This window comes from Acomys minous (genome assembly GCF_964271855.1).
Source record: "Acomys minous genome assembly, chromosome: 16".
NCBI lineage: Eukaryota > Metazoa > Chordata > Mammalia > Rodentia > Muridae > Acomys > Acomys minous.
The window spans coordinates 64,062,454-64,086,644 of NC_140498.1; the positions used below are offsets into that span (position 1 = coordinate 64,062,454).

The following is a 24,191-nucleotide window of genomic DNA, read 5'->3' on the forward strand; positions in this document are numbered from 1 at the left end:
TTTTTTTTTGGTTTTTTTTTGAGACAGGGTCTCTCTGTGTTAGCCTTGGCTATCCTGGACTCGCTTTGTAGACCAGGCTGGCCTCAAACTCACAGTGATCCACCTGCCTCTGCCTCCCAAGTGCTGGGATTAAAGGCGTGCTCCACCACGCCCGGCTTGGAAATGGAATATTTTCATGATAAATTTCACTTACCAAAATTAAAACAAGATCAGGTACACAATTTAAACAATCTTATCAAGCAGTTATCAAAAGTCTCCCAAAGAAAAATGCCCAGGGCCAGATAAGTTTTAGCACAGAAGTCTACCAGACATTCAAAGAAGACCTAATATCAACACTCCTCAAACTATTCCACAAAACATAAACATAAGAAACATTGCCAAACACAGTTTAGGAAGCCAGTCACCATGATACTTAAACCACACAAAGACTCACAAAAGAAAGAGAATTCCAGACCAATTTCCCTTATGAACATTGATGAAAAAATAATGAAATACTTGCAAACTGAACCCAAGAACACATCAAATATACCATTCATCGTGATCAAGTAGGCCTCATCCCAGGGATGCAGGAATAGTTAAACACACATGAAAGACCATCAGTGCAATCCACCATATAAACAAATAAAAAGAAAAAAATCAGTTATTTTATTACATGCAGAAAAACCCTTTGACAAAATCCAATACGCCTTCATTAGGAAAGTGTTGGAGAGCCTTTAATCCCAGCACTCGGAAGGCAGAGGCAGGTGGATCACTGTGAGTTCGAGGCCAGCCTGGTCTACAAAGTGAGTCCAGGACAGACAAGGCTACACAGAGAGACCTTGTCTCAAAAAACAAAAACAAAACAAAAAAAAAAAAAAAAGAAAGAAAGTCTTGGAGAGCCAGGCGGTGATGGCGCACGCCTTTAATTCCAGCACTCCAAGGCAAAGGCAGGCGGATCGCTGTGAGTTTGAGGACAGCCTGTTCCTCAAAGTTAGTCCAGGATAGCGAGTGCCAAACAGAGAAACCCTGTCTTCAAAAACCAAAAAAAAAAAAAAAAAAAAAAAGCCTTGGAGAGATCAAGGCTATAAGGCCCATTATGAAAGCAAGGAGATGGCCGACATCAAATTAAATGGAAAAAAACTCAAAGCAATCCCACTAAAATCAGGGACCAGACATGTCTCTTCAACCTGAGTCAGTCAAAGGTTTGCAAATTGTAAAGGAAAAAGTCAAATATCCGAATTGGCAGATGATATGATAGTATACATTAGTGACCCCCAAATTTCCACCAGAGAACTCCTACAGCTGATACCTTCAACAAAGTGGATGGACACAAAATTGATTCAAAGAAGTCAGTAGTCCTCCTGTATACAAAAGACAAAGGGGCTCAGAAGGAAATAAGGGAAGCCACACCCTTCACACAACAGCCACACATAGTGTAAAGTAGCTTGGTGTAACTGACCAAGTAAGTCAAAGATCTGTATGACAAAAACTTCAAGTTTCTGGAGAAAGTGAGAAAGATATCAGAATATGGAAGGATCTCCCATGGGAAGATGCTCAAATATCACTCAGAAAGGGAAACAGAAAAGGCAGAAGAGAAGGTTGACTAGAGGGAACCAGGTAGCAGAGGGGGAGCGTAGAGAAAGGAGGGTGGAGATGTGACCTGGGGAGAGTGGAGTCAGGAGGACAGAGGCCTCCAGGGAAAAGAGAAACTGTGGGCAGGGGCATCTCTGTGACAAGATGGAGACCTAAGTCAGGGTAGGCTCCTGGGAAGATATGAGGGAACGCTAGCAGAGACTCCTAGTAGGAGGTACCATAGTGACTGAAGAGGACACCCTCTAACTAGACAAGACTCCTGGTAGAGGGAGGGAAACACCAACTCACCCACAAAATCTTTGGCCCGAAATTGACCCTGCTTACAAGATGTGCAGGAAGAAAGATGGAGCAGAGATTGAGGGACTGTCCAACCAATGCCGAGACCAATCCAAGACCCCACCAGCCCATGGGAGAGAGCCAACCCCTGACAGTATTAATGGTACTCTGTTATGCTTACAAAAACGAACCTAGCAGAGTTGTCCTCTGAGAGTCTCCACCTAGCAGCAGTTTGCAAAGATGCTGAGACTCACAGCCAAACACTGGGCAAAGCATAGGGAGTCGTGTGGAAAAGTGATGGCAAGGAAAACAGGACCTGGAGGTGATGGGAGCTCCACAAGAAGACCAATACAACCAACTGATCACGGCTCAGAGGGGCTTGCTGAGACTCATGCACCAACCATGGACCATGTATGACCTGGACCTAGGCTCACTACAGAGATGCCGTCAATGGGCAGCTCAGGCTTCATGTGGGTCCTCTAGTAAGGGGAGCAGGGACTGTCTCTGACATGGACTCTGATGCCAGCTTTTTAATCACTTCCGCCATGGTCGGACTGTCTTGTCAGGCCATAGAGAAAGAGGACAGACAACATCCTGATGGGACTTAATGAGTTGGGGTGCATGGGAAGCGGGCTCCTCTTTTCTGAGCAATAGAGGAGGCTGCAGAGGGAGAGGCAGGGAGGGTTGGACCAGGAGGAAAGCAAGGACAGGGCTATGACAAGGATATATAGTGAATAAAATTTAAATTAAATTAAATTAAAAAAGAGAAACAGTTTATGGTTTGTATTATACACCTAAATAGCTTGTTTTGCACTAATTTTGAAGAAAAATTTAATGTCTGCTTCCTGTCACAAGGACTATGGCACAAGATGTGGAATCTGTCCTGTTCACATGCCCAGCACCATGCACACCTGAGAACCGTCTGGGCCACGCCAACTGCAGTGGAGTCTGTGTGACCTGTTACGCAGACTGAAGCAAAAACTTCACAAGAAGTCTCCTGGAACGGGTCATGGTGGTTTGACCCTAGCCAGTGCACTTGGCTGGAGTTTCCTGGCAATTACTTTTATCTGTTCCATTCCTCGCTCATGAGATGTTCCTCATAGCCTGAGCTGAGATGCCAAGCGGGAAAACGGATATGAAAATGTTCCCTGAGACGGAGTCCCCCGCGTGACGCTATATCCAGAGAAACCAGCGCGTTATCGCGCTATAGAAAGATGTTTTGCTAGAGGAGCTCATGAATTATTTACAAACCTCTTCCAACAGCAAAAACTCCACATGGCAATGCATATGCTGTCGGGAGTCGGCTTTGGTAGCCCAGACACTAAGGGTGCATATAGATTGGCTACTACTCCACATCCACCTCTGCCTTGTACGGGAGTTTATGAAGAGGACAGTGAATGGATTATAATTAATGGAGAGAGCGTGTCTTTTCCCTAAATGGGGCTGAGCACCTTGAGCGGGCTTGGCCTCCTTGCTGTCTTCTTACTAAAAAAAAAAAAAAAAAAAAAAATCAACAGGATTCTAAGAAATAACTAACAAATAACTAATGGACTATTTAGTAAAATGATACGGACAAAATATTGACCATCAAGTACCTACCTAGAGAAAAAGAAGTCTCAAATAGAAAAGAATTAAAATAGTTTAAATTCACCCCTTGAAGGTTCACATAGACTTAGGCACTAGATGTTAAACAATAATTAACCACAAAAATTGATTAACCTGCTCTTGGTAGAATGCTACCAACTTTGGATGATCTTATGCTTTACTGTGCCAAGTAACACAAAACAATGATGTTATCTGTTCTATCCCTGACTGCTTTGCTGAACCCATCTTCCAAGAGCTGTAGCCACAAAGACATACTTGTTTCACTGTGTATAAATATTCTTGCCTAAAAGCTGTGAAATACACTCAGATTCAAACTGCCTCTGTGCTTGTTTCTGTTCGTCGCCACCGAAGCTTTACCCACCAAGTCTTCGAAGCCCCTTGTTCCACGGACCCCCATATCCGGCTGGAGTGGTCCATGGTACCCCTGCATCACAGAAACTACTTTTGTACCCAGGAGTTGAATTTCCCTGATTCATGCTATTGTGCCTGGTGGTAGTGGAAAGGTTAAAAAGATTCTAATCAAGTATGGCTGAAGGTTGCTCCCTATAACCTTTCCCCAAGTTTCTAAACTACTCATAAAATCTGTCACAGAAAACTGGGGAATGCAAAATGCAGAACTTCTGGAAACGAGACCTTCACGTTTCCAACCTGTCTTCCTACTTCACACCAAAAGCAACGGCTGTCTGTGTGTGCACACCTGATAGTGATTTTATAAACACCACTGCTTTCCCCTGCCGGGGATGCACAACCCCCACCCCTCCCAGGAGGAAGATTTCCACACTCAGAGAGGATCAGAGGTCAAGGGCTCTGCCCAGATCACCACATGGACCTCATGACCCAAGGTCCCTCCTACTCCCAGCGGATCAGACTCTGATATCTCCGCAGACCTGCTCCTCCCGGCCTGGAGACAGGGGCCTCACACTCACCATGCCATACCATGTGGCTTTCCTTGTAGCTTGCCGCAGCGGCAGCTGAGGAGATTCCTGCAAAGAACCTGCAAGCTACCTCCCACTGGTGCTCCTGACTGCTAGGCCTGCCCACAGCCCCTCACTGCCTTGGACAACCCAGGTGGGCCTGGGGACAGGAGCAGCTCCTATACTGGGGGACCAGAGATCAAATGACGCAGACAACTGAAGCCTTCCCAGCTCTCTTCTTCCTCCCTAGGGGCGACAGAGGCCTAGTCTGGGATGTTGGTATTTAATAGAATGTTCCAGTCTCCCAAAGCACTTCCTGTTCCTCTTTCCAAGGTCCTTAGTGTGCACATTCCATTACACACTCAATGTCCAGTGCATCCATCTCTACCTTGTTGTGGTTAATTTTAGAAGTAGAGCCTCATAAATATTTATTAGTAGCCTACTTATTATTACAGCAGTATTTTCTTTTTAAAAAAATAATGTATTCAGATTACATCCTGATTGTTATCCGCTCAGTTGTATCTTCCTGATCCCACCCTCCCTCCCTCTTTCACCCTATTCCCCTCCCCTAGGCTTCCTCCCCCACCATATGACCACAGCCTATCACGTCTCATCCAGACAGCCAGATTCCTCTTCTTCTGTGTGCGAGGCAGTATTTTCTAACCCTCTAGAAATCAATGAAAACTCAGACACCTGTTGTGGTTTAGAGTAAGCCTTTACCCTGGCCACTGCAGATATTACCTCCTAAGTTGTACTCCGATAACTCCTATTTTCCATCTCCTTCCATCCGCTTCTAGTAATTTCTATTTGGGCCACCTCCCATCCAAAATCCCAAAGCACTTGCTGATGTTCTCCATCCCCTCCCATGAGGAACTGCAGAATTCCTCCTCTGGGCCCACGTGGTCCATTCCTATCCCATGGTCATTCTCCTCCCGCTCTGTCCTGTCTCGTCCCGCTTTCCCCAAGATTCTCTCTGTCTTCAAGAGCCCAAGGTCAGGTCTAGCCCATTTGCCTACCCAGCTGTATTGGTCTTTTTATTGGTCAAAAGGAACATGTTTTTAGTCAAGGTTACAGAGCATTGAAAGAGAGCAAGTGGGCTGGAGAGATGGCTCAGAGGTTAGGAGCACTGACTGCCCTTCCAGAGGTCCTGAGACCACATGGTGACTCACAACCATCCATGATGTGATCTGACGCCATCTTCTGGCCTGCAGGTGTACATGCAGGCAGAACACTGTATATGTAATAAATAAATAAACAAATCTTTAAACAAAAAAAGACAGCAAACAGTAATTAGCATCAAGATACATCAGACCAACCTCCAACACTAACTCATAGCTGGGAAGGTCTACACAAGAATTACAGCAAAAAGTAACAATAAATTTGAAAGCAGGGAGTGGTTAATGGAAGGTGAATGAAAAAAAGAAAAATAAAGGAAAGGACATGGCTGTTCCTAAGTATGATGGAGTAAAAAGTTTATTATAGATAAAGAGAGAGCATAGGCAGAAACAGGGCCATCTGGGAGAGTCCATAGTGGACATGATGCTGAGCTGTGTAGAGAGAGGGAGGAGGGAGAGCCAGGCGGAGAAGGCAAGAGGGTAAATGATGGGTGAAAAGGACTAGGTAACCACAATGGCTGGGAGATATGAGGAAGGCCAGCTCTTGGCACGGGTGGACAGAGCCCCAGTTCTGCCTCTAGCTCATGCTACCTGAAAGATGAAGTCATCTAACTAGTGTTCTCTAGTTCCACTGACTTGTCTCTTTTCACCAAGACTGGTGGTCCTGGATGCTCTGGGAGATGGATATGGAAACACTCTATTAAAAGAAGCAACATGCTTTACACATTTGAAAGGTACGAGATAGAAACAATGATGAAATTGGTGAGCAAGATGTCCCAACTTTGTCTCTGGAGGTTGGGAAGGAGCCCAAGGTGTGAATGTTAAAAAAAAAAAAAAAACAAACCAAAAACCTAAGAACACTCTCTGCTTATCTGTAGTGATAGCATAAGTCTGAATATGCTTCTTATTAGTAGCACCCTGTGTACCACTTACAGGGGAAAATAGGGAACAATGGGAGACTTGTATGACATCAACAGAAGGCACTACACAAGGGGACTAACTCAGGAGGATAATTGCCACACCCACTCCAGTAGAGTCCGTGTGACATGCGGCCGTACAGGCTGGGAGCATGTTCGGACCCGAGGCAGGTGCTTGATGTAGCTAAGTCTCCTGGAGGCCTCTGGCAGATACCCAAGATGTGGAAACAGGGCTCGAGGGCACCAAGCTATTTCCTGGCCATCTGTGTGCTGGCAGTTTCTTCTTTCTGTTCCTTTCACTTTAATCTCGCAGGGAGTCTTTATGGCAGGAACAGGTGGTGGGCAGCCTGGCCCACTGGACATCCTTGTTCCAGGAACCACTGACATGAGCAGTTCGGATCATCAGGGGAGCATGACCACCCCAGCTTCCAGTGCTCCCATTAGGAACACATCACGTGACGAAGCAGAACAGAGTCTGGTAACCATTGCTAGGAATATGACTATTACTGAGAATCTCCCTAGGACTGTAAAAGTTCTGTTGAAGTTGATGCTAGGGAGAAAAAATACCACATTTGGAAATGTTAGGGACCAGCCCCAAAACATGGAGTTAGGCATAAAGGGCTCACTTTCTAGGAAAAGGAGGTCATTTAGGAAGAGAGAGTCAGGTTCAGGGGATGATGCAGTGGTCCTGGGAGTTCCCACTAAAAGGAGCGAATGACTCAGTATGGTATTGGGTAAAAGAAAAGTGGTGACACGCCCCTCAGCATCGGGGTCCCTACAGACTGGCTGCCACTCCTAGTCCTCCTTTACCCTATACGAAAATATATGATAGAAATGCAGAACGATGGCTTAATAGGACCGGGAAATGTGTTAAGTATGGAGACCTAAGCGTTTGGGAACGGATACAACGTGCACGTCCTCCCTGGTGCACTATATCCCTGACAAAGAAAAGAGACCTGTTGTGACAAGTTTACCGATTCCTACATTTTTCAGGAGATGATCGGGATAGAAGATGGTGATATTGAAGAAAAAAGAAGATTGGATAGAGTACTTTATGAAATACATTAACTGGCCTGAAGGGCCCTGAGGACGTGCTGACAAATAGCAGGCTTATGGTGAAGCAAGAACTAAAAGTAAACAGCTTGAAAAATGAAATGGGATGACCACAAAGCCTAAGAAAAGCTTTGGCCTCTGTCTAGATGATTAACCACTGTCAGCTGTAAACTTGGGTTCAGGGGAAACACTGTTTTTTAGTGTACGTTTGGTTTTTTTATTATTGCTGTATTATGCACTTTATGATTTGATTTGTATTTCACTTGCTGGAGACCCACCAATAACTAGCTCCTGATATGACTGTATAAACCACTGAACTGAGTAAAGGGTCATTGCAGCAGCATCAAACCTCTCTAGCGTTTGTGCGTCTGCCTGTTGCGCCGAATCTGTGCCCACCTGGATACCTAGGACCCTGCCACAGTTGAAGCCCCCTCGGTGGTCCGTGGCATATAATAAAACAATGCTGTACAGGGGAACACAGGGTATCTGAGAACATTACTGACCAAGCCCACAGTGGACTTGGGACGGATACCACAGCCCCATGTGAGAGAATGAGTTGGGTTCTCAGGAGCTGAAGCAACCCCTCCCCAAAGGCCCTCGCTCTAGACCATTCCCAGCCTCTCCCAAGCATGTTCCAGCCTTTAGAAAAGGAGCTCTACTCCCAGTGCATAGGGGCCTTAGGGACAGCTCCCAAGTCCTAGTCTCCAGGATGTTACTGCCTCTCCCAAGCATGCTCCTGGGGTGGAGAAGGAGCTCTGTCATTCTCCATACAGGAGGGCCTCATAGAAAGCCCTGCTTCATCAGGCCAGGCCTCAACACAACAGTCTTTTTCCTTGTCAGAGAGTTGTCGCCTGGTGTAGTCTTGCCTATGTGGCAAAACTATGCTTTTCTCAAGAAGAAAACTGGAGCTTCAAGGAACACCAGGCCTTGATGTTGGTTGTGAACCTGTCATGCCCCACTGAGCAGCTTGTTAGAAGCTTGGAGTCTGTGTGTGTGTGTGTGTGTGTGTGTGTGTGTGTGTGTGTGTGTGTGTGTGTGTGTAATGGGGATGGAAGTAGTGGCTGGTTGTACATATGTGCTGTCTCCTTTTTCATATTTTGGAGCCTGATTTCAGGACAATTCTGATGAGCAAATATGTGTATCATAGCACCTCTAAGAGGCCTGGTTAGCACACTGTTCACCTGTGCGGTGTTTGAGAGGCGGTCCTCCTCAGCTAAACTCTACTTGGTGTCTCCGATTGTTTTCTAAGCATTGGCAAATCCGTCACATGCTCAGTTACACTTTTCTACACCACAGCTTAACACCTGAGCCCCACCCAACACATGAGATGCTTTTCACAACCTCCACAAACTTAACTCCAAATGGATCTTACACTGAAATGTTGAATGCTGAAGGCAGAACCTGTAGAAGATACTAGAGAAACTAGGGCTCTGTGAGTTTGGCATCCTCCCGTGCATGTTTCTACACACCAGCCCCTGCTGGACCTGCTATGCCCAGATACAGCCCCCACAGTGAAGATTCTCAGAGGCCACTGCCAGGTCCAGAGAGTGACAAGAAGCACCACACACCTCCCAGGTGACCGCATCTGGCCGCCACTTACCATCTGGCCCCACAGAGGACCCACCACACCAGCTCCCGCCATGCGGCCGCCTGTTCCTCCGTGTTGTGGGCAATGACCCGGTGCTCACCGTGACCAGTCTACGGTGCTTGCTGAGTTCCCCTCAGAGCGCCCAGCAGCGGCGCTAAGAGCACTTCCTACCTAAACATTCAAGCCTGCTCGGCTACAGAGCGGAACCTGTAGCAAGGCATCCGGAAAAACCCTCCTCTTCTTCTGACTGGCAGGTCCGCCGGAACGCCCTGGATGACGAGTGAGTCGACAGGTGAGCCCCGCCCTCAGGGTTAGGGTACTGAAGGGACACAGCAGAGCGTTTCCTGATCCGGGTTTCCAGTCCAGTGCCAGACCTTTTCCAGAACTGCAGGGATTTGCATCTCAGTAGCACTCGTTCCTGTCCTCTGCTAGCCTACCCGCCTGATCTCCCATCCAGCCCCCGGGAGGAGCCAGCACTCCAGCTCCCGCGGCTCAGCCGACAGCTCCTCCCCTTTGTGTGCAGTGCTCCTGCGCTCACCACGTGGAAAAGCTTGCTTGAGCGCCTCTCACAGCACCCAGCAGCAGCGCTCAGAGCTCATCGCACAGAACCACCCATTCCAGCCTGCTCAGCTACAGAGCTGATCCTGGAGCGCGGCACCGGGAAGAACCCGCCTTCTCCTGTGACTGGCAGGTCGGCCTGGAGGCCCTTAGAGTCTCCTCCCGAGGGTTTGGGTTCTGCCAAAAGCACATGAGAGCAACAGTGCTGAACTGAAACCGCAGTGAAAGAATCCTTGACCTTTCAAATTTGCATATGTTTTGGTTGTTGTTTCCAGAACTAGTAAGACATGAATGACCCTGTCAAGTTTGGCTTCGAAGTTGAGATGGAACAGATCTTGCTAGAATGACAGCGGCACCAGGTTCTGTATGAAGCGTCATCTTGAGAATAGAAGTCACTTTGCCTACTCCTCCATCAACTAAGAATGAGCAGAATAGAGCGTTACCATTAAGGTCCCTTCTAAGGCTTAAAATCCAGAGCAAGGGCCTTCTCCTTAATAGTGATGATCTCCTTAAAAATTCCTGCCTCGGGGGCTGGAGAGATGGCTCAGTGGTTAAGAGCACTAGCTGCTTTTCCAAAGGTCCTGAGGTAAATTCCCAGCAACCACATGTGGCTCACAACCATCTATAATGAGATCCGGTAGCCTGTTCTGGCATGCAGTTGTACATGCAGGCAAAACACTGTATACATAATAAAGAAAAAAATCATTAAAAAAAAAATCCTGCCTCTGTTTCTGCATTTGGCTGCCACCTGAAATTACCTAGTACTGTTTTTCTCTCCAAACCACAGGCATTGAATTTCTTTTTACCTACCTTGTTGCTATTTTTCACTGTAGATCTGAAGGATTTGTCAGTAGCGACGATCAAACAGAATCAATATTTCATCTAAGAAATCAGCCTATTACTTTTTTACTTTGCCTTGCTTAATTTTACAGGACATGAGCAGATTAAGAGAGATTTTTTTTTTGGATAACATATGACACAAATAATCCCTACTTACTTTTTCATGGAGACTGTTTGCCACAAAAACTCTGACCTTGACCACCGCCGTCTGCATAACAGAGAGGTGGGCTACAACTCCGCAGCCTCTCACACCCCCTTGTGGATTTCAGGCAACCCCAGCACCACAGAAGCCCACACACAAAATAATGCTGAAGTATTATTTTATGTCTGCTTCCTGCCGTGTGGATGGTGGCATAGGATGTGGGATCCACCTGCACAACACTGCACACCTGAGAAACCTCTGCAGCTCAGAAACCTCTTTTGTACCCTGGAAATGAATTTTCCTGAATCGTGACACTGTGGCTGATGGTAGCAAAAAGGTAAAAGGTTTCTAACTAAACGTTGCTGAAGGGCAACACCCCTCACCTCCTTTCTACAAGGTTCTAAACTATTTGTGAAAGTGATCACACAAAACTGAATGTGTAGTACAAGGTTAAGATCTTCTACAAACCAAACATCAGTTTTTCAAACTGTGGTCCTATTGGACATGCAAAGCAGTGCCTGGTGTGTTCACTGGACAGTGATATTATAAGCATCACAGCTTCCTAAAAGCAGGGCTGAAGTGCCTAACCTTCTCCAGGGGATCCATACTCAAGAAACTTCAGAGGCCAAGGGACTCTGCCCAGGTCACCATATGTACCCACAGAGAGAGCCAAAGGCTGGCTCACACTCCATCCCCATCCCTTCAAATCAGACTCTGATATCTCAGCCCTGTTGCACTTCCTGATCTGTGGACAGTGCCCCCCACATTCACCATGGTATGGCTTGTAGTCTCCCTCACCCCCTTGAAAGACCCAGCCGAGAAAAACACAGGAAAGAATTGGCAGCCCGTCTCTCACTGGTGCTCCTGACTGCAGTCTTCCTAGATTCCCGCCATTAGGGCTTTCCTACCCTTAACCCAGCTTGGCCTAAGGACAGCACTAGCTGCACTACTGGGTGAGCAGAGCTGAATAACTTAAACAGCACAGACCTACCCAGTTCTGCCCTTTCACCCTACAGGCACACTGACCCCTAGTCAGGGAAATGTGTGGTTATGTAGAAATTCTTGCAGGTTCCCAGAGCTCTTCCTCCTCTTCCAAGGCACAAGGTCTTCTATGTGCACATTCCATTCCCCACTCAGTGTCCCCTGCAGCCATCCCATTGCGTCACCTCCTGCCTGCCGCGAAACACAGGCGACATCCACAGAGTAACTTGTTAAAGCAAAAAGAGGCCAGGAATAAGCAGTCAGTGAGGGCTCAAGGGGAGGGCTCGGAGGCAGAAAAGAGATGGTAGAACTGATGTAATTATAATCCCCAAAATTATAGGTAAAAAGATAGTAGGGAACTGGACTACAGCACAGCAAATGTTGCTCACATCTCTTCTCACACCTTAAACCTGGAAAAGAGCAGACCTGTTAGACAGGGCCACACCATTTCTATTTCGGTTGAACTTTTGTAACTGCAGTAAATCAGTTTCATGATAAGTTCAGGTTTTGTTCGTTTGTTTGTTTTTGGTTTTGTTTTCCAGATTCCCGATTGCCTGCTCGATAGCCCATCAGGACGTTTATGGATGCTCTAAAAGTGATGACGTCACTGCTCCTTACTAACGTCAACTACAGTCAAAGAGGGAAAGTTTTTACCCTCCTTGTTTTCCATCCATTTTTCTGCTGTTACTATTCTACCTTCAAAGTTAGTGATAGAACTCAATTCCTGCACAGGCCCCTCTTAATTTTTAAGTCCCAATAAAAGACAGAGAGGTTGGGGAAAACATTGTCACTGGTATATTTTCCTTTATAGATTTAAAGGACTTACCAGTGGCACAATTCTCACACATACAAACTCCAGGGAAGATAAATACAGAAAACTTCAAGGGAAAGTGATCTGACTGCACTCTGGTTGCAGTTCTTAGATAAACGGCTATACTGAACTATGCTAAACTTAGAATAAGGCCGGCTTTGCCTCTGAGCAGGCTAGCTGTTCATTTTAACTAGCCCTAACTGCTGTCCATCTCAGAGCTATGACATCACTGTAAAATGTTCCACTAAGCTTCAATTTTACTTTACATATATTGACGTTTTGCCTGCACATGTCTGTGTGCAGCACCTGCAGAGGCCAGAAGGGGAATCAGATCCCTTGGGACTGGAGTTCCAGGAGATGCTTAGCTATCAGTTAGTTTCTAGAAACGGAACCTGGGTCCTCTGTAATAGCACTCAGGGCTCCTGACTGCTGTGCTATCCCTCTAGATGCGTTTTCAATGCTCGTATATATGAATTAAAATCTATCACTTTCCCCTTGCCTGTCCTTTCTCCATCTCCTCCCAAATTCTTCCAATTTCTTCCTTATAAGTATGTGTACGTATGTGCAAATACACAAATAGAACCTGCTGTGTCTATTCCTCCTGACCGGGTTCATTGGTTTCAAAGCTGAACCCTCAGCATTGGACAAGCTCATCCTCTCCTGAGGCTGCTTCTCCTCCTTGCAGGAGAATGAGGAGTCTGACCCTGAAGCGCCACAGGATGCCTTGGGCGGGAAACGTTATCAAGAACAGAAAACTTGGGGCACTAAGTACCCCAGCTAACACTTGCTGGTGCCGTGGCCCTGAAGGTACAGACCTGCAATAGATGGCAGAAATTGGCCCGCGCCAATAAAAGCTTCTCCCACACTGCGCTAAGCATTCTTACTTAGATGACTTAAACTTCTGTAACTCCTGTCCCCACTTTCTAAGAGCCATGATTTCAGGCCTGTGCCACCATGCCTGGCCTAGGCGACTTCACCTACATTGAGTGGGCGATTACAGTGACGGGATGAGTAAGCTGAGAAGTTACACTTAACTGTGTTGCAAGACCACTTACCTTTTTTTTTTTTTTTGGTTTTTCAAGACAGGGTTTCTCTATGTAGCCTTGGCTGTCCTGGACTCGCTTTGTAGGCCAGGCTGGCCTCGAATTCACAGAGATCCGCCTGACTCTGCCTCCCAAGTGCTGGGATTAAAGGCGTGCGCCACCACGCCCGGCTCACTTACCTTTTTGAGCCCAGGTTTCCCCACCTGTAGAATACGGACAGAACTCTGCCCTAGCCCTTTGATGAGCTGTAACAGACTCAATGATAAAGAAAAATAATATTGCTTATAGTTGAAAGACAGTGGACTTTAAGGCAGAGTGGGGGCTGCAGCTGATGGGGGCCCGCTGTTCCTGGAGTTAGGGCCAGAGCCTGTGTCCTGGTTAGGTTACCTAAGGAGGCAGGCTCAACCACTGATTCCTATATAACCCAACAAAAAGAACAGGTTTTCTAGCTGTAATATTCATGATTACAATACTTACTTATAATGTAAGTCAGTTCCTGCACAGGCGCCTCACAAACACTCTGGAGGCAAGGTAGACACATCTCTTTGCAGTCCGAGGACAACCATGTCCTGACAGGTTTTTTTTTTTTAAAGATTTATTTATTATGTATACAGTATGCATCACATCAGATTATGGATGGTTGTGAGCCACCATGTGGTTGCTGGGAATTGAACTCAGGACCTCTGGAAGAGCAGTCAGTGCTCTTAACCGCTGAGCCATCTCTCCAGGACCCCGTCCTGACAGGTTTAAACAGTAGCACAGAGATATGAATAAGTAAGCTAATCAAGCCATACAATGAATTTTTTCACATCTGTAAATTCCTTTCCAATTTTCAACTCCTTTCTTTACTGTAAGGTATTCAGATAACAAGTTAATGTTTCTTCATCAGAGATGCGCACACACACACACACACAAAGCTGCAATGACGTCAAAAATTTTCAATTAAAACAATTTGCTAAAGAAATAAAATTTTACTCATGAATGTTTTCCTTGTGTAAGCATTTGTTCCTGTAACTCAGCTCTTGAGGTACCTCAAGGCTTACCTACACAAGTTTCTTCATAATGTATTGGTTCGTGTAACAGAAGGCAAGCCTGTAGGCTTGAAGTCAGGAAAGCTAATGCTTCTCAGTTGGTAATATCACTTCAGACAATTTAGGAAATGCTGCCCTGCTGGAGGACATGTGTCACCTGGGGTGGGCTTGAGAGCTACACCCACACACCATTTCTAGTCCCCACTCTACTTCATGCTGGAGCTGGAAGATATGAGCCCTGAGATTCCTGCGTCAGCTGCCATGTGTGACACTGGCTGCGTGGCCACTTTCATGGTGACCCCATACCCACCTAGAACCATCAGCCAAATTAAATCAACTCTTTTATAAGTTGCCATAGACATTGGGTTTAATTACAACAACAGCAAAGGCACCAATACAAACCCGTAACATGTTATGCCTGGGTGAGTTACTTCACACAACTGAAAAGAATTGTAAAATCTAAGAGGGTTACATTATTGTTTACATTCTTGGGCTTTTGTCCATATGAGTTTGCAAGTCCAAACAAAATAAAGAGGGACATCATAATGTTTGAAGGGATTGTTAACACTTGTCACATTTCTTTCCAAAATAATCTTGGGTAACTGAATGAAAGTGCAATGACATAGTACCACACTGTTACATTCTAAGGGTTTTTCTCCAGGAGTTTTTTCTTCCAAAATCCTTTATAGACATCAACTCCCTTCTGTGCGAGTTTTTTATGATCTTCAAACACTACTGTGATAAGCAAAGGTTCTAACAGATAGAATACACATCAAAGGTTTTATTCTTGTATAAAGATACCATGAAGTGTAAAACTGAGCACAGTGACTAACTTTATGGGGTTTCTCTGCAGTATATGACATTTTCTCATAATTTTGAAGACCACTACTACACACTACTATGTTTATTCATAGCTTCCCTATGCGATCTGTTCTTTATGCATTTGAAGATGACTGTGATATGCAAATGTCAGAACAAGCAAAAGAAACTGGTCCTAAAGACTTCTTATCTGCCTCCTGTTAGTCACAGGGTAAAACTGTGCTCAAGTTCCCAGGCCCCACAGGAGTTGGAGAGTTTTGAATACCTGACAAGCTTCCATTATTCATCCTTTGTTACCCAAAATATGACTGTTCCTAACCAGGACTTCTCGTATTTTTCTTTTGCTCCTCAAAACACAATCCCTGTTCCTAATCACAAAAGCACGTATTGATACGATTGGTTAGACTCTAAAACCTACATTCTGTATCAGCTGACATGGAGCAACCACATAGGAACGCCCCTGTTCCTAAATCCTGACCGGTGGAAAATGTGGCTGTAACTTGGCATAGTTGTTCGAGGTTTTCAAGCTTAAAAGCTGTCTATGCTGGCTCAAGAGTCACGGTATGAAGATGTGGGGGGCTGCGGAGTGGGCCAAGGCGCCACCGTTCAGCTTCCCACTGTGTTCCATCACCCTGAACGAGCAGTAGCAACTTGATTACAACAAATCTTTGTCATTTGCATTAATGTGGTCCTTGAGTTGTGTTGGATCTCAGCAGAACCCGCAACACAAGGCTTTACCACATCGCTTACATAGAATTCCTCTCCACTATAAACACTTTCATGATGATGAAGACTACAGAAAAGTGCAAAGGCTTCACCATATTAAATATATCCACAAGGTTTCTCTCCCGTATGAATTCCTTCCTGATTGAGAAGACTATAGAAATGTGAAAATGCTTCAGCATATTGAATACATTTATAGGGTTTCTCTCAAGGATGAATTCTTTCATGCTTTTGAAGATAACTCTGACATGCAAAAGTTTTACCACATTGGTTACATTCAAAGGGCTTCTCTCTAGTATGTGTACTTTTATGTACATTGAGATGACTTTTATATATGAAGGTTTTACCACACTGATTACATTCAAAGGGTTTCTCTCCAGTGTGTGTACGTTTATGTACATGGAAATTATTTTTATATGCAAAGGCTTTACCACACTGATTACATTCAAAGGGTTTCTCTCCAGTATGTGTACGTTTATGTACTTTGAGATGACTGTTACGTGTATAGGTTTTACCACATTGATTACATTCATAGGGTCTCTCTCCAGTATGGGTTCTTTTATGCATGTGAAGATGACTGTGATGTGCAAAGGCTTTACCACACTGATCACATTCAAAGGGTTTCTCTCCAGTGTGTGTTCTTTTATGACATAGGAGAGTACTGCGAAACGCAAAGGCCTTGCCACATTGATTACACTCAAAGGGTTTCTCTCCAGTATGTGTTCTTTTATGACATAGGAGAGTCCTGCGACACGCAAAGGCCTTACCACATTGATTACATTCATAGGGTTTCTCTCCAGCATGCTTCTCTTTATGTGCTTGGAGACTACTGTTACATATAAAAGCTACACCACACTGACTACATACATAGGGTTTCTCTCCGGTATGTGTTCTTTCATGTATTTGGAGACTGCCGTGCTGTGAAAAGGCTTTATCACAATGATTACATTTGTATGGTTTCTCTCCAGTATGTATTCTTTCATGTCTTGAGAGATCACTGCTTTGTGAAAAGGCTTTACCACACTGGTTGCACTCATAGGGTTTTTCTCCAGTCCGTGTTCTTTTATGTATTTGAAGGCTATTGCCATATGCAACGGCTTCACCATACTGAATATCTTCACAGGATTTCTCTCCAGTATGTATTCTTTCATGCCTTAGAGGATGATTCTGATAGCCAAAGGATTTACCATCTTGAGTATATTCAGGTGGTTTCTTGCCAGTATGACGTCTTTCATGCCTGCAAAAATAATTGGCACATCTGAGAGCTTTACAACATTCATCACATTCATGAATGCCTGTATTTGTATGGATTAATTTTATATCTGGTCTTATGGTACAGAAGAATCAGATCTTAAAAATTTGTCACTTTGTTTATATTCATTCTTCATTATGGGTTTTTTTACATTTTTGAAGTTAACAGAACATTTATTACTTGGCTCACATTTATAGCATCCTTTTCTTCTATATTAGAACTTCTACGTTTTTAAGAAAACTGGAAGAACTGAGACCTTTTCACCTTGATAGCATTCATAAATTTTCCAATAGTACGGTCATACTGCATTTGTAAAGTGAACCAGGACAAACAGGAGAATGTTCATATTCCTAGTAGTCATGGGGATTTAAGTATAATTTTGTGGATATTCCCAATAAAGTTGAAAAACCAATTAACTATAAACTGGTATCACATTCAAAAAGTCTACTCCAAGTGGGCACTCCTACATGTTTTCTAATTGTTCAGGCAGAGAGAGAGAGAGAGATAGGGAGGGAGGGAGGGAGGTCTGTGGCTTCTTTCACTATCCCTATGCTCACGTGGCTTGCATCCTCTGGGACATATGCTATAACTATTTAAAAAAGAATAACGAATGAAAGGGCCGAACATCACAGTAACATGGTTTAAATGTTTGTTCCTCACACACATGTGGTAAAGGGACTAAGGTTTCTCTACATCAAGATTCTTGATTCTCATAAACTGTCCTCTCAAGAAACTCAGCAACATCACTACAGTATATGAGTAACATCAGCTTTACTGTGGACTACTGGCTTATTCGAAGGCTTTAGATGCTGGGCGGTGGTGGCGCACGCCTTTAATCCCAGCCCTGGGGAGACAGAGGCAGGTGGATCTCTGAGTTTGAGGCCAGCCTGGTCTACAAAGCAAGTCCAGAACAGCCAAGGCTACACAGAGAAACCCTGTTTCGAAATAACAAAAAAAAAAAAAAAAAAAAAAGAAAAGAAAAAAAATAAAGAAAAGAAAAAGAAGGGTTTTAGAGACAGACTTATTACTATTCTGTATCATTTGCAATATCTAACTAGTGTGAAAGGAAACAGATTGGCAGTTCTCCAGCCTAGTTCTTATGGGGCTACGATTCAAATGATGATGTCTGCTAAGCATTGTTCCTTGTCTTCTTTATTTAGAGCAATGTATTACACACAGAAATCAGACAGTTGACATTGAGGTACATGCTTGTGTGAGAATTAATAATCACTAATAATCTTAAAGCTCTTTTAGCCTATTGCTTTTCTTTCAAACTTCCAGGATACCTTAACGTTTCTTCAGAGGCATGTTCATACCAGTTTGCACATGTAAATTACCTTCCACGCTTTCTAGAACTTTTACAACACTCTTCGATATGTTGGTCTTCCCAATTATAGCCTAAAATATAACACCAAAAAAATGTGTGATATATTATTGGAAGTTAGACAAAATTTAACTTTCTATATTAAGTGAACCTTACTTTCTTGTCTGATTTATTCATATCATTCTTCCTCATTCTCAATAGAAATTATAGAAAAGCATCAATAACAAAGAAACAGTTGTTCCCTTATTTTAAAAAAAAGTAAAAGAAAATTCACTATCTTACCTATGGCAGTGAGGTTCCTGAAGGTCTCCAGCATCACATCTCTGTAGAGTCTCTTCTGGGAAGGATCCAGCAAAGCCCACTCTTCCCGAGTGAAGTTCACATTCACATCATCGTAGGTCAATGAATCCTAAAACATCCCATATATGTGTACAACAAAAAGCTTGATATGACAACACTGCAAATACATACTTCATTGACATATAACTCTGGTGCTTCCGCTACTTATTACCTGACATGGAAGTTATAACACAATCACCAAGTCATTTTAGAAAGAAACTGAATAATGAGGTTCATCTCTGTTGTTGCTGCACCCTTCGAATAGGATATAGCTTCGCAAGAGAAACGCCAATTAACAGTGGTGCTAGGGGTTGGGAGGGGACAAGCAGATAGATCAACAGCACTGAGCCCAAACCAGAAAAATTATATGAAAAACTACTACAAAAATGATGGGCAAGATGTGTGTATCTGCTCATGTCTTCAATCCTAGCAATTAGGAGGCAGAGGCAGGTGTATCTCATTGAGGTGGATGCAAGCCTGGTCTATGCAACCAGCTCCCAACAGTAAGAGGTACATATATTAAGAGCCTGACTGCCCTGCAAAATCAATCAAACAAACAAACAAAAAAGATAAAGAGCTCAGAGGTACTTTACTGACGTTTCTAAGAATTATACATTCATTGCAGTTCTGTATTGTAACATAAATGTGGCGTTAGTGAAAGGGAACGCAGGGTTAAACAGTTACAAATGGGCAGATGAAAATATGAGCAATAAAAATCTTCATAATTAATAAGTACCATTGGGCAGGAGAGATATTCACATAAAAGTTCTTGCTGATTTTGCAAATAATGGGGTCAACGGCCAGGATTTCCATGGGGGCTCACACCTGTCCATTACACCACGTGCAGAGTTCTGGGTACATCTTCTGACTACTGTGAAGACCGGGCACACATTACGTACATATTCATGCAAAGAGGCAAAACACTCCTATTCATTCGAAAACATTCAAAACAAATATAACTGACAGGAAGAATGTCACACACCTTCAATTCAATGACTCAGAAGGCTCAGGCACCATTAATGTCATGAATACGTGCTATCTGAGAAACAGAATATACTCTCTGCAAAATTTCAAAATTCAAGATTTAGAAAAATCAGCACAACAGCATGTGCTCGCATGTACAGAAACCCACATTCCAAGCCCATCAGTTAATAGTATAAAAATAAAACAAGCCAGACATGTTGGTCAGCGTCTAATCCCAGCACTCTGGAGCCAGAGTCAACTGGACCTCTAAAGTCATGGCCTGCCTGGTCTACATACCTACCTTCAGGACAGCCAGAGCAACACAGAAAAAAACTACGTCTTCAAAATCAAAACCAAAACCAACAAACTAAAACTACACAAATATCAGGCCAGCAACGTGTCTCAGCATTGAATAGCAGTTGCTTGGAATGTATCTTTCGTCAGTTAGGGATAGAGCGTGTATTGGGGAGGGCAGGACAGCACAAAAGGGAAGCGGACTGAGAAGTTTCAACCACAACACAGTAGATACACTCAAGTTGCATTCCCAATTAAGGAATCTGGAAAGGCTTCTTTAAAAGCTTCCATAAGCTCCCCTCCAAAATGCCACAAAGCGTGGTTCTCCCCTTCCCTTGAGGCCTGCTGGCCACCAGCCCACCGAGGCAAGAGGAACAAAGCAAGCACGACAGAGATCAGACACTCTAGGAACCACTTCGGGGGGGGGGGGGTGGTAGTTCGGTTTTAATCAGGGAGAACAAAGGCTGTATGTCTCTTGGGGAGCATGTCGGGGGGGCTTCGGGGATAGGCGTTCATAACTGGTTGGAACCAGGCACTTGAAGGATGCTTGTTTTGCGTCTGGCAGCACGCTCCTATCTTATGAACGGGAACACAGTATCTAATTACCCTAGAGGCACAGGGAGTTGTGTCAAGGGCCAGATATCAAATGTAGTTAAGGGCATCTATGTCCAAAGACACTCTCCAGGTAGTCAGACAGAGAGCCAGAGGCCCTGCTGGAGGGAGGGAGCCTTGCACCTAGTCCCAAGCTCATAGCGGGTATCCAGACTGGGAGGACTGAAACCTCCAACAGCGGCGTCCTTCCAACCACAAAGTAGGGACAAGTGTTCAAACACATCATCCTATCTGGGAGCTTTCAGATTCAATCAAATACATTCTGACATTGGTCACTGCAGGCTCTGGGTCATCCAATGATGAAAATGTATTTAGTCTAGCGTTAATGATCCTAATAGTAACAGGCAAGAGCCTGTACACTGTTCAAATGTCCAAAGTCTTTTCTGACATCCAAGAGAATCTCCTGAATGCCCTACCTTGTAGAATCAGAAAACAAGTTATATCTCTCCAACAATGCAATGGCATGGAATACCCCTTCCCGTTCCAAAAGAGAGGAATGTGTCCATAGTGAGGAGAGATTGGAGCAAGGCAGGAAACCCAACAGGGAAAACACCAAATCCTGTAGCTGTGTCTCAAACACATAGGGCTGCCGTTTCAAAGACGGCCCTACCCCTGCAACTTCTCAGACAACTCTCGGCGTAGTTACTTCTACTCTGTATAAGCATCTCTCCAGGACAGATTTCTCATAGCTTAGTTGTCTCAACATCCCGTATCCTCAAAATGCAGCTCAGGCTTCATCCTCAGAGCTTCAAGGAGTGAACTCTCACAATATCCTCACTGGGGCTTCCACTCCACCAAACAAAGATGGCTGGAAAACGGCTGAACTGAAACCATTTGAGGAAGAATCCATGACCTTAAGTTTGGCATCTCTCTTGTTTCCAGAACTACCACAGTATGGGTGATATTGTCAAGTTTGGCTTCTAAGGGATGGACCCTGCCATACTTGGACCACAGTTGCACTAGGTTTCTTTCTTTTTTTAGTTTTTGAGACAAGGTTTCTCTGTGTAGCCTTGGCTGTCCTGGACTCACTCTGTAGACCAGGCTGGCCTCGAACTCACAGTGATCCACCTGCCTCTGCCTCCCAAGTGCTGGGATTAAAGGCGTGAGCCACCACGCCCAGCTGCACTAGGTTTCATATGAACTTCCTTCATGGGACTAGAAATCTGTTAGCCAACTCCTTCCATTAATTGAAAGTTTAGCAGGAGGGGATGTTACTCTTAAGACACCTTCTTTGACAGCCATCTGAAACTATCCACTGCTGCTTTTTTGTTTGTTTGTTTGTTTGTTTGTTTGTTTTTCCGAGATAGGGCTTCTCTTATAGTCCTGGCTATCCTGGGCTCACTTTCTAGACCAGGCTGGCCTCAAACTCACAGAGATCTGCCTGCCTCTGCCTCCTGAGTACTGGGATTAAAGGCATGTGCCACCACTGCCCGGCTAGTGCTGTTTTTTTTGTTGTTGTTGTTTTGGGTTTTTTTGTTTTTTTAACCAGAGACTTTGCATTTATTTCTACCCCGCTTGTTACTTTTTCTCACAGTAGCCCTCAATGAGTCACTAATAATAACCATCCAATCAATACAATATTCCATCTAAGAAATCAGCCCATTATTTTATAGTTCTTCTCAATTTCTCAGGGCACAAGCAGAAAAAGAAAGATTTGGAACCAAAATATCACACAAATGACCTCTAGCTAAATCTTTCATGGAGTCTATTTTCCATCAAAATCCTATGACCTCAACTTCTTCCTCTATCTGCATTACTCTCAACACTCCCATCTCTCAGATCGAAAAAGAACAGCCTGTAAAACACTTCTACAGTTTTTTTTTTTTAATGCCTTTTGCAATCTCAAGTCGTCATGTCTTCCACATTCCTCCCAAGGAGAACGTTGTGCCCAGCAGCTAAATCACTTTTTGTATATCTTTTTTTTTTTTTTTTGGGTTTTTTGAGACAGGGTTTCTCTGTGTAGCCTTGGCTGTCCTGGACTCACTTTGTAGACCAGGCTGGTCTCGAACTCACAGTGATCCACCTGCCTCTGCCTCCTGAGTGCTGGGACTAACTACTCTGCTGTGGTGATTGAATCCTCTAACCAAAAGCATCTCAGGCAATGAACGGGTTTTTCTGGATAGTTCTGTCTATCACAGTCCATCATTCTGGAAGCTTGGGACAGAAACTCAAGCAAAACAATGAATGCAAACACCATGGACGATCATTGTTTCCTGGCTTGCTCTCTTGTCTAGTCACTGTCTCGGGCTCAGCTAACTCTCCTATCCAGCCGAGGACCACTTGCTTAGGGATACTGCCACCCTCAGTGGAAGAACCTTCTCACATCAATCATCAATCGACACAGTCTCTCAATGACATAGCCTTCAGCCATTCTGATGAAGAAATCAGAAAACACATATTTGCCAAGAAACGAGAAGAGACAAGTCCTTTGGAACAAAAAGAAGAAACTAAAACTTTCTATATAGAAAGTACCCAAACTAACAAAAACTCAAGAAACGCATAACATAATACATTAAATTTTCAAAGGATAAAAACTACTGAATGTGTATCATTTTCCAGAAAAACAATGTAATGAAATTATAATTAGTAAACTGTAAAACATAGAATACACCTATTATAAAAAACGAGGGGGGGGAACCAGACATATAAAGATAACACAGTCCTTTAAACAAGAACTACAGGATTATATTAAAAATCAAAATCAGAAAATTCACTGGCTATCACTCGCCCTGTGCGCTCTGGCTCTCTGCTTTGCCAATAATAAAAATTGTATTAGGGTGAAGAAAAACTCCAAATGAAGAGCTTTGCTTAAGGCACACAAATGTTTGAACATTTGGAGAAAATAGTTTTGACTACTAAAAGTATCTCATCCTGTTACGATAAAGAAAAAGAAGTCTGTTAGGATCAAGTAGAAACCATTTGGTTTGCTATGATTACTGACTGGAAGAAAACCCATACCAGCATGAGGAACCGAACGTTTTCAGACAGTATATGCAAGAACACAGGTTTTTAAGGAAATAGTATATGTGTAGCCCAGGCTGGCCTCCAATTTGTGAGCCTCCTGCCCCACCTCCTTCAGCAAACCCTCCCAGCAAGCGGCACCACATATCAACAGCGGGAGACCTCAACACCCCACTCTCACCAATGCACAGATCATCGAGGCAGAAACTAAATGGAGAAATGATGAAACTAACAGACATCATGAATCAAATAGACCTAACAGATATCTACAAAACATTTCACTCACACACAGAAGCACCTTCTCAGCACCTCATAGAGCCTCCTCCACTATCAACCATTGACTCGGTAGCAAAGCAAGCCTCAACAGACACAAGAGATTGAAAAAACTCCTTGTATCTTATCAGACCTCCATGGATTAACGCTGGAACTCAACAACAGAAACAAGAGAAAGCCTACAA

At 44.1% G+C, this 24,191-nt stretch overlaps 2 protein-coding genes across 3 annotated transcripts in view; both read right to left on the bottom strand.

Annotated features, from left to right (window-relative positions):
* Positions 1–9,247, bottom strand: part of LOC311585605 (uncharacterized protein) — a 75,552-nt gene extending 66,305 nt beyond the window's left edge. Inside the window, exon 1 of the mRNA XM_084761004.1 lies at positions 9,053–9,247. Coding sequence (XP_084617130.1) covers positions 9,053–9,094 — 42 coding nt within the window. The 5' untranslated portion in view covers positions 9,095–9,247. The remainder of the gene's footprint in view (positions 1–9,052) is intronic.
* The window catches only part of LOC311585621 (uncharacterized protein), a 37,548-nt gene that overhangs the window by 7,788 nt on the left and 5,569 nt on the right, over positions 1–24,191 (bottom strand). Inside the window, exons 2-4 of one of the 2 annotated variants that reach the window (XR_014775278.1) lie at positions 18,847–18,973; positions 18,578–18,638; positions 15,680–17,225 (exon numbers count right to left, since the gene is read on the bottom strand). Coding sequence is in view for 1 of the 2 variants with exons in the window: in XM_084761048.1 (XP_084617174.1) it covers positions 16,196–17,225; positions 18,578–18,638; positions 18,847–18,973 (1,218 nt within the window). In the remaining variant the exon portion in view is untranslated. Of the gene's footprint in view, positions 1–14,786; positions 17,226–18,577; positions 18,639–18,846; positions 18,974–24,191 lie in introns of those variants that run through there. The other variant, XM_084761048.1, reaches the window with a different exon arrangement.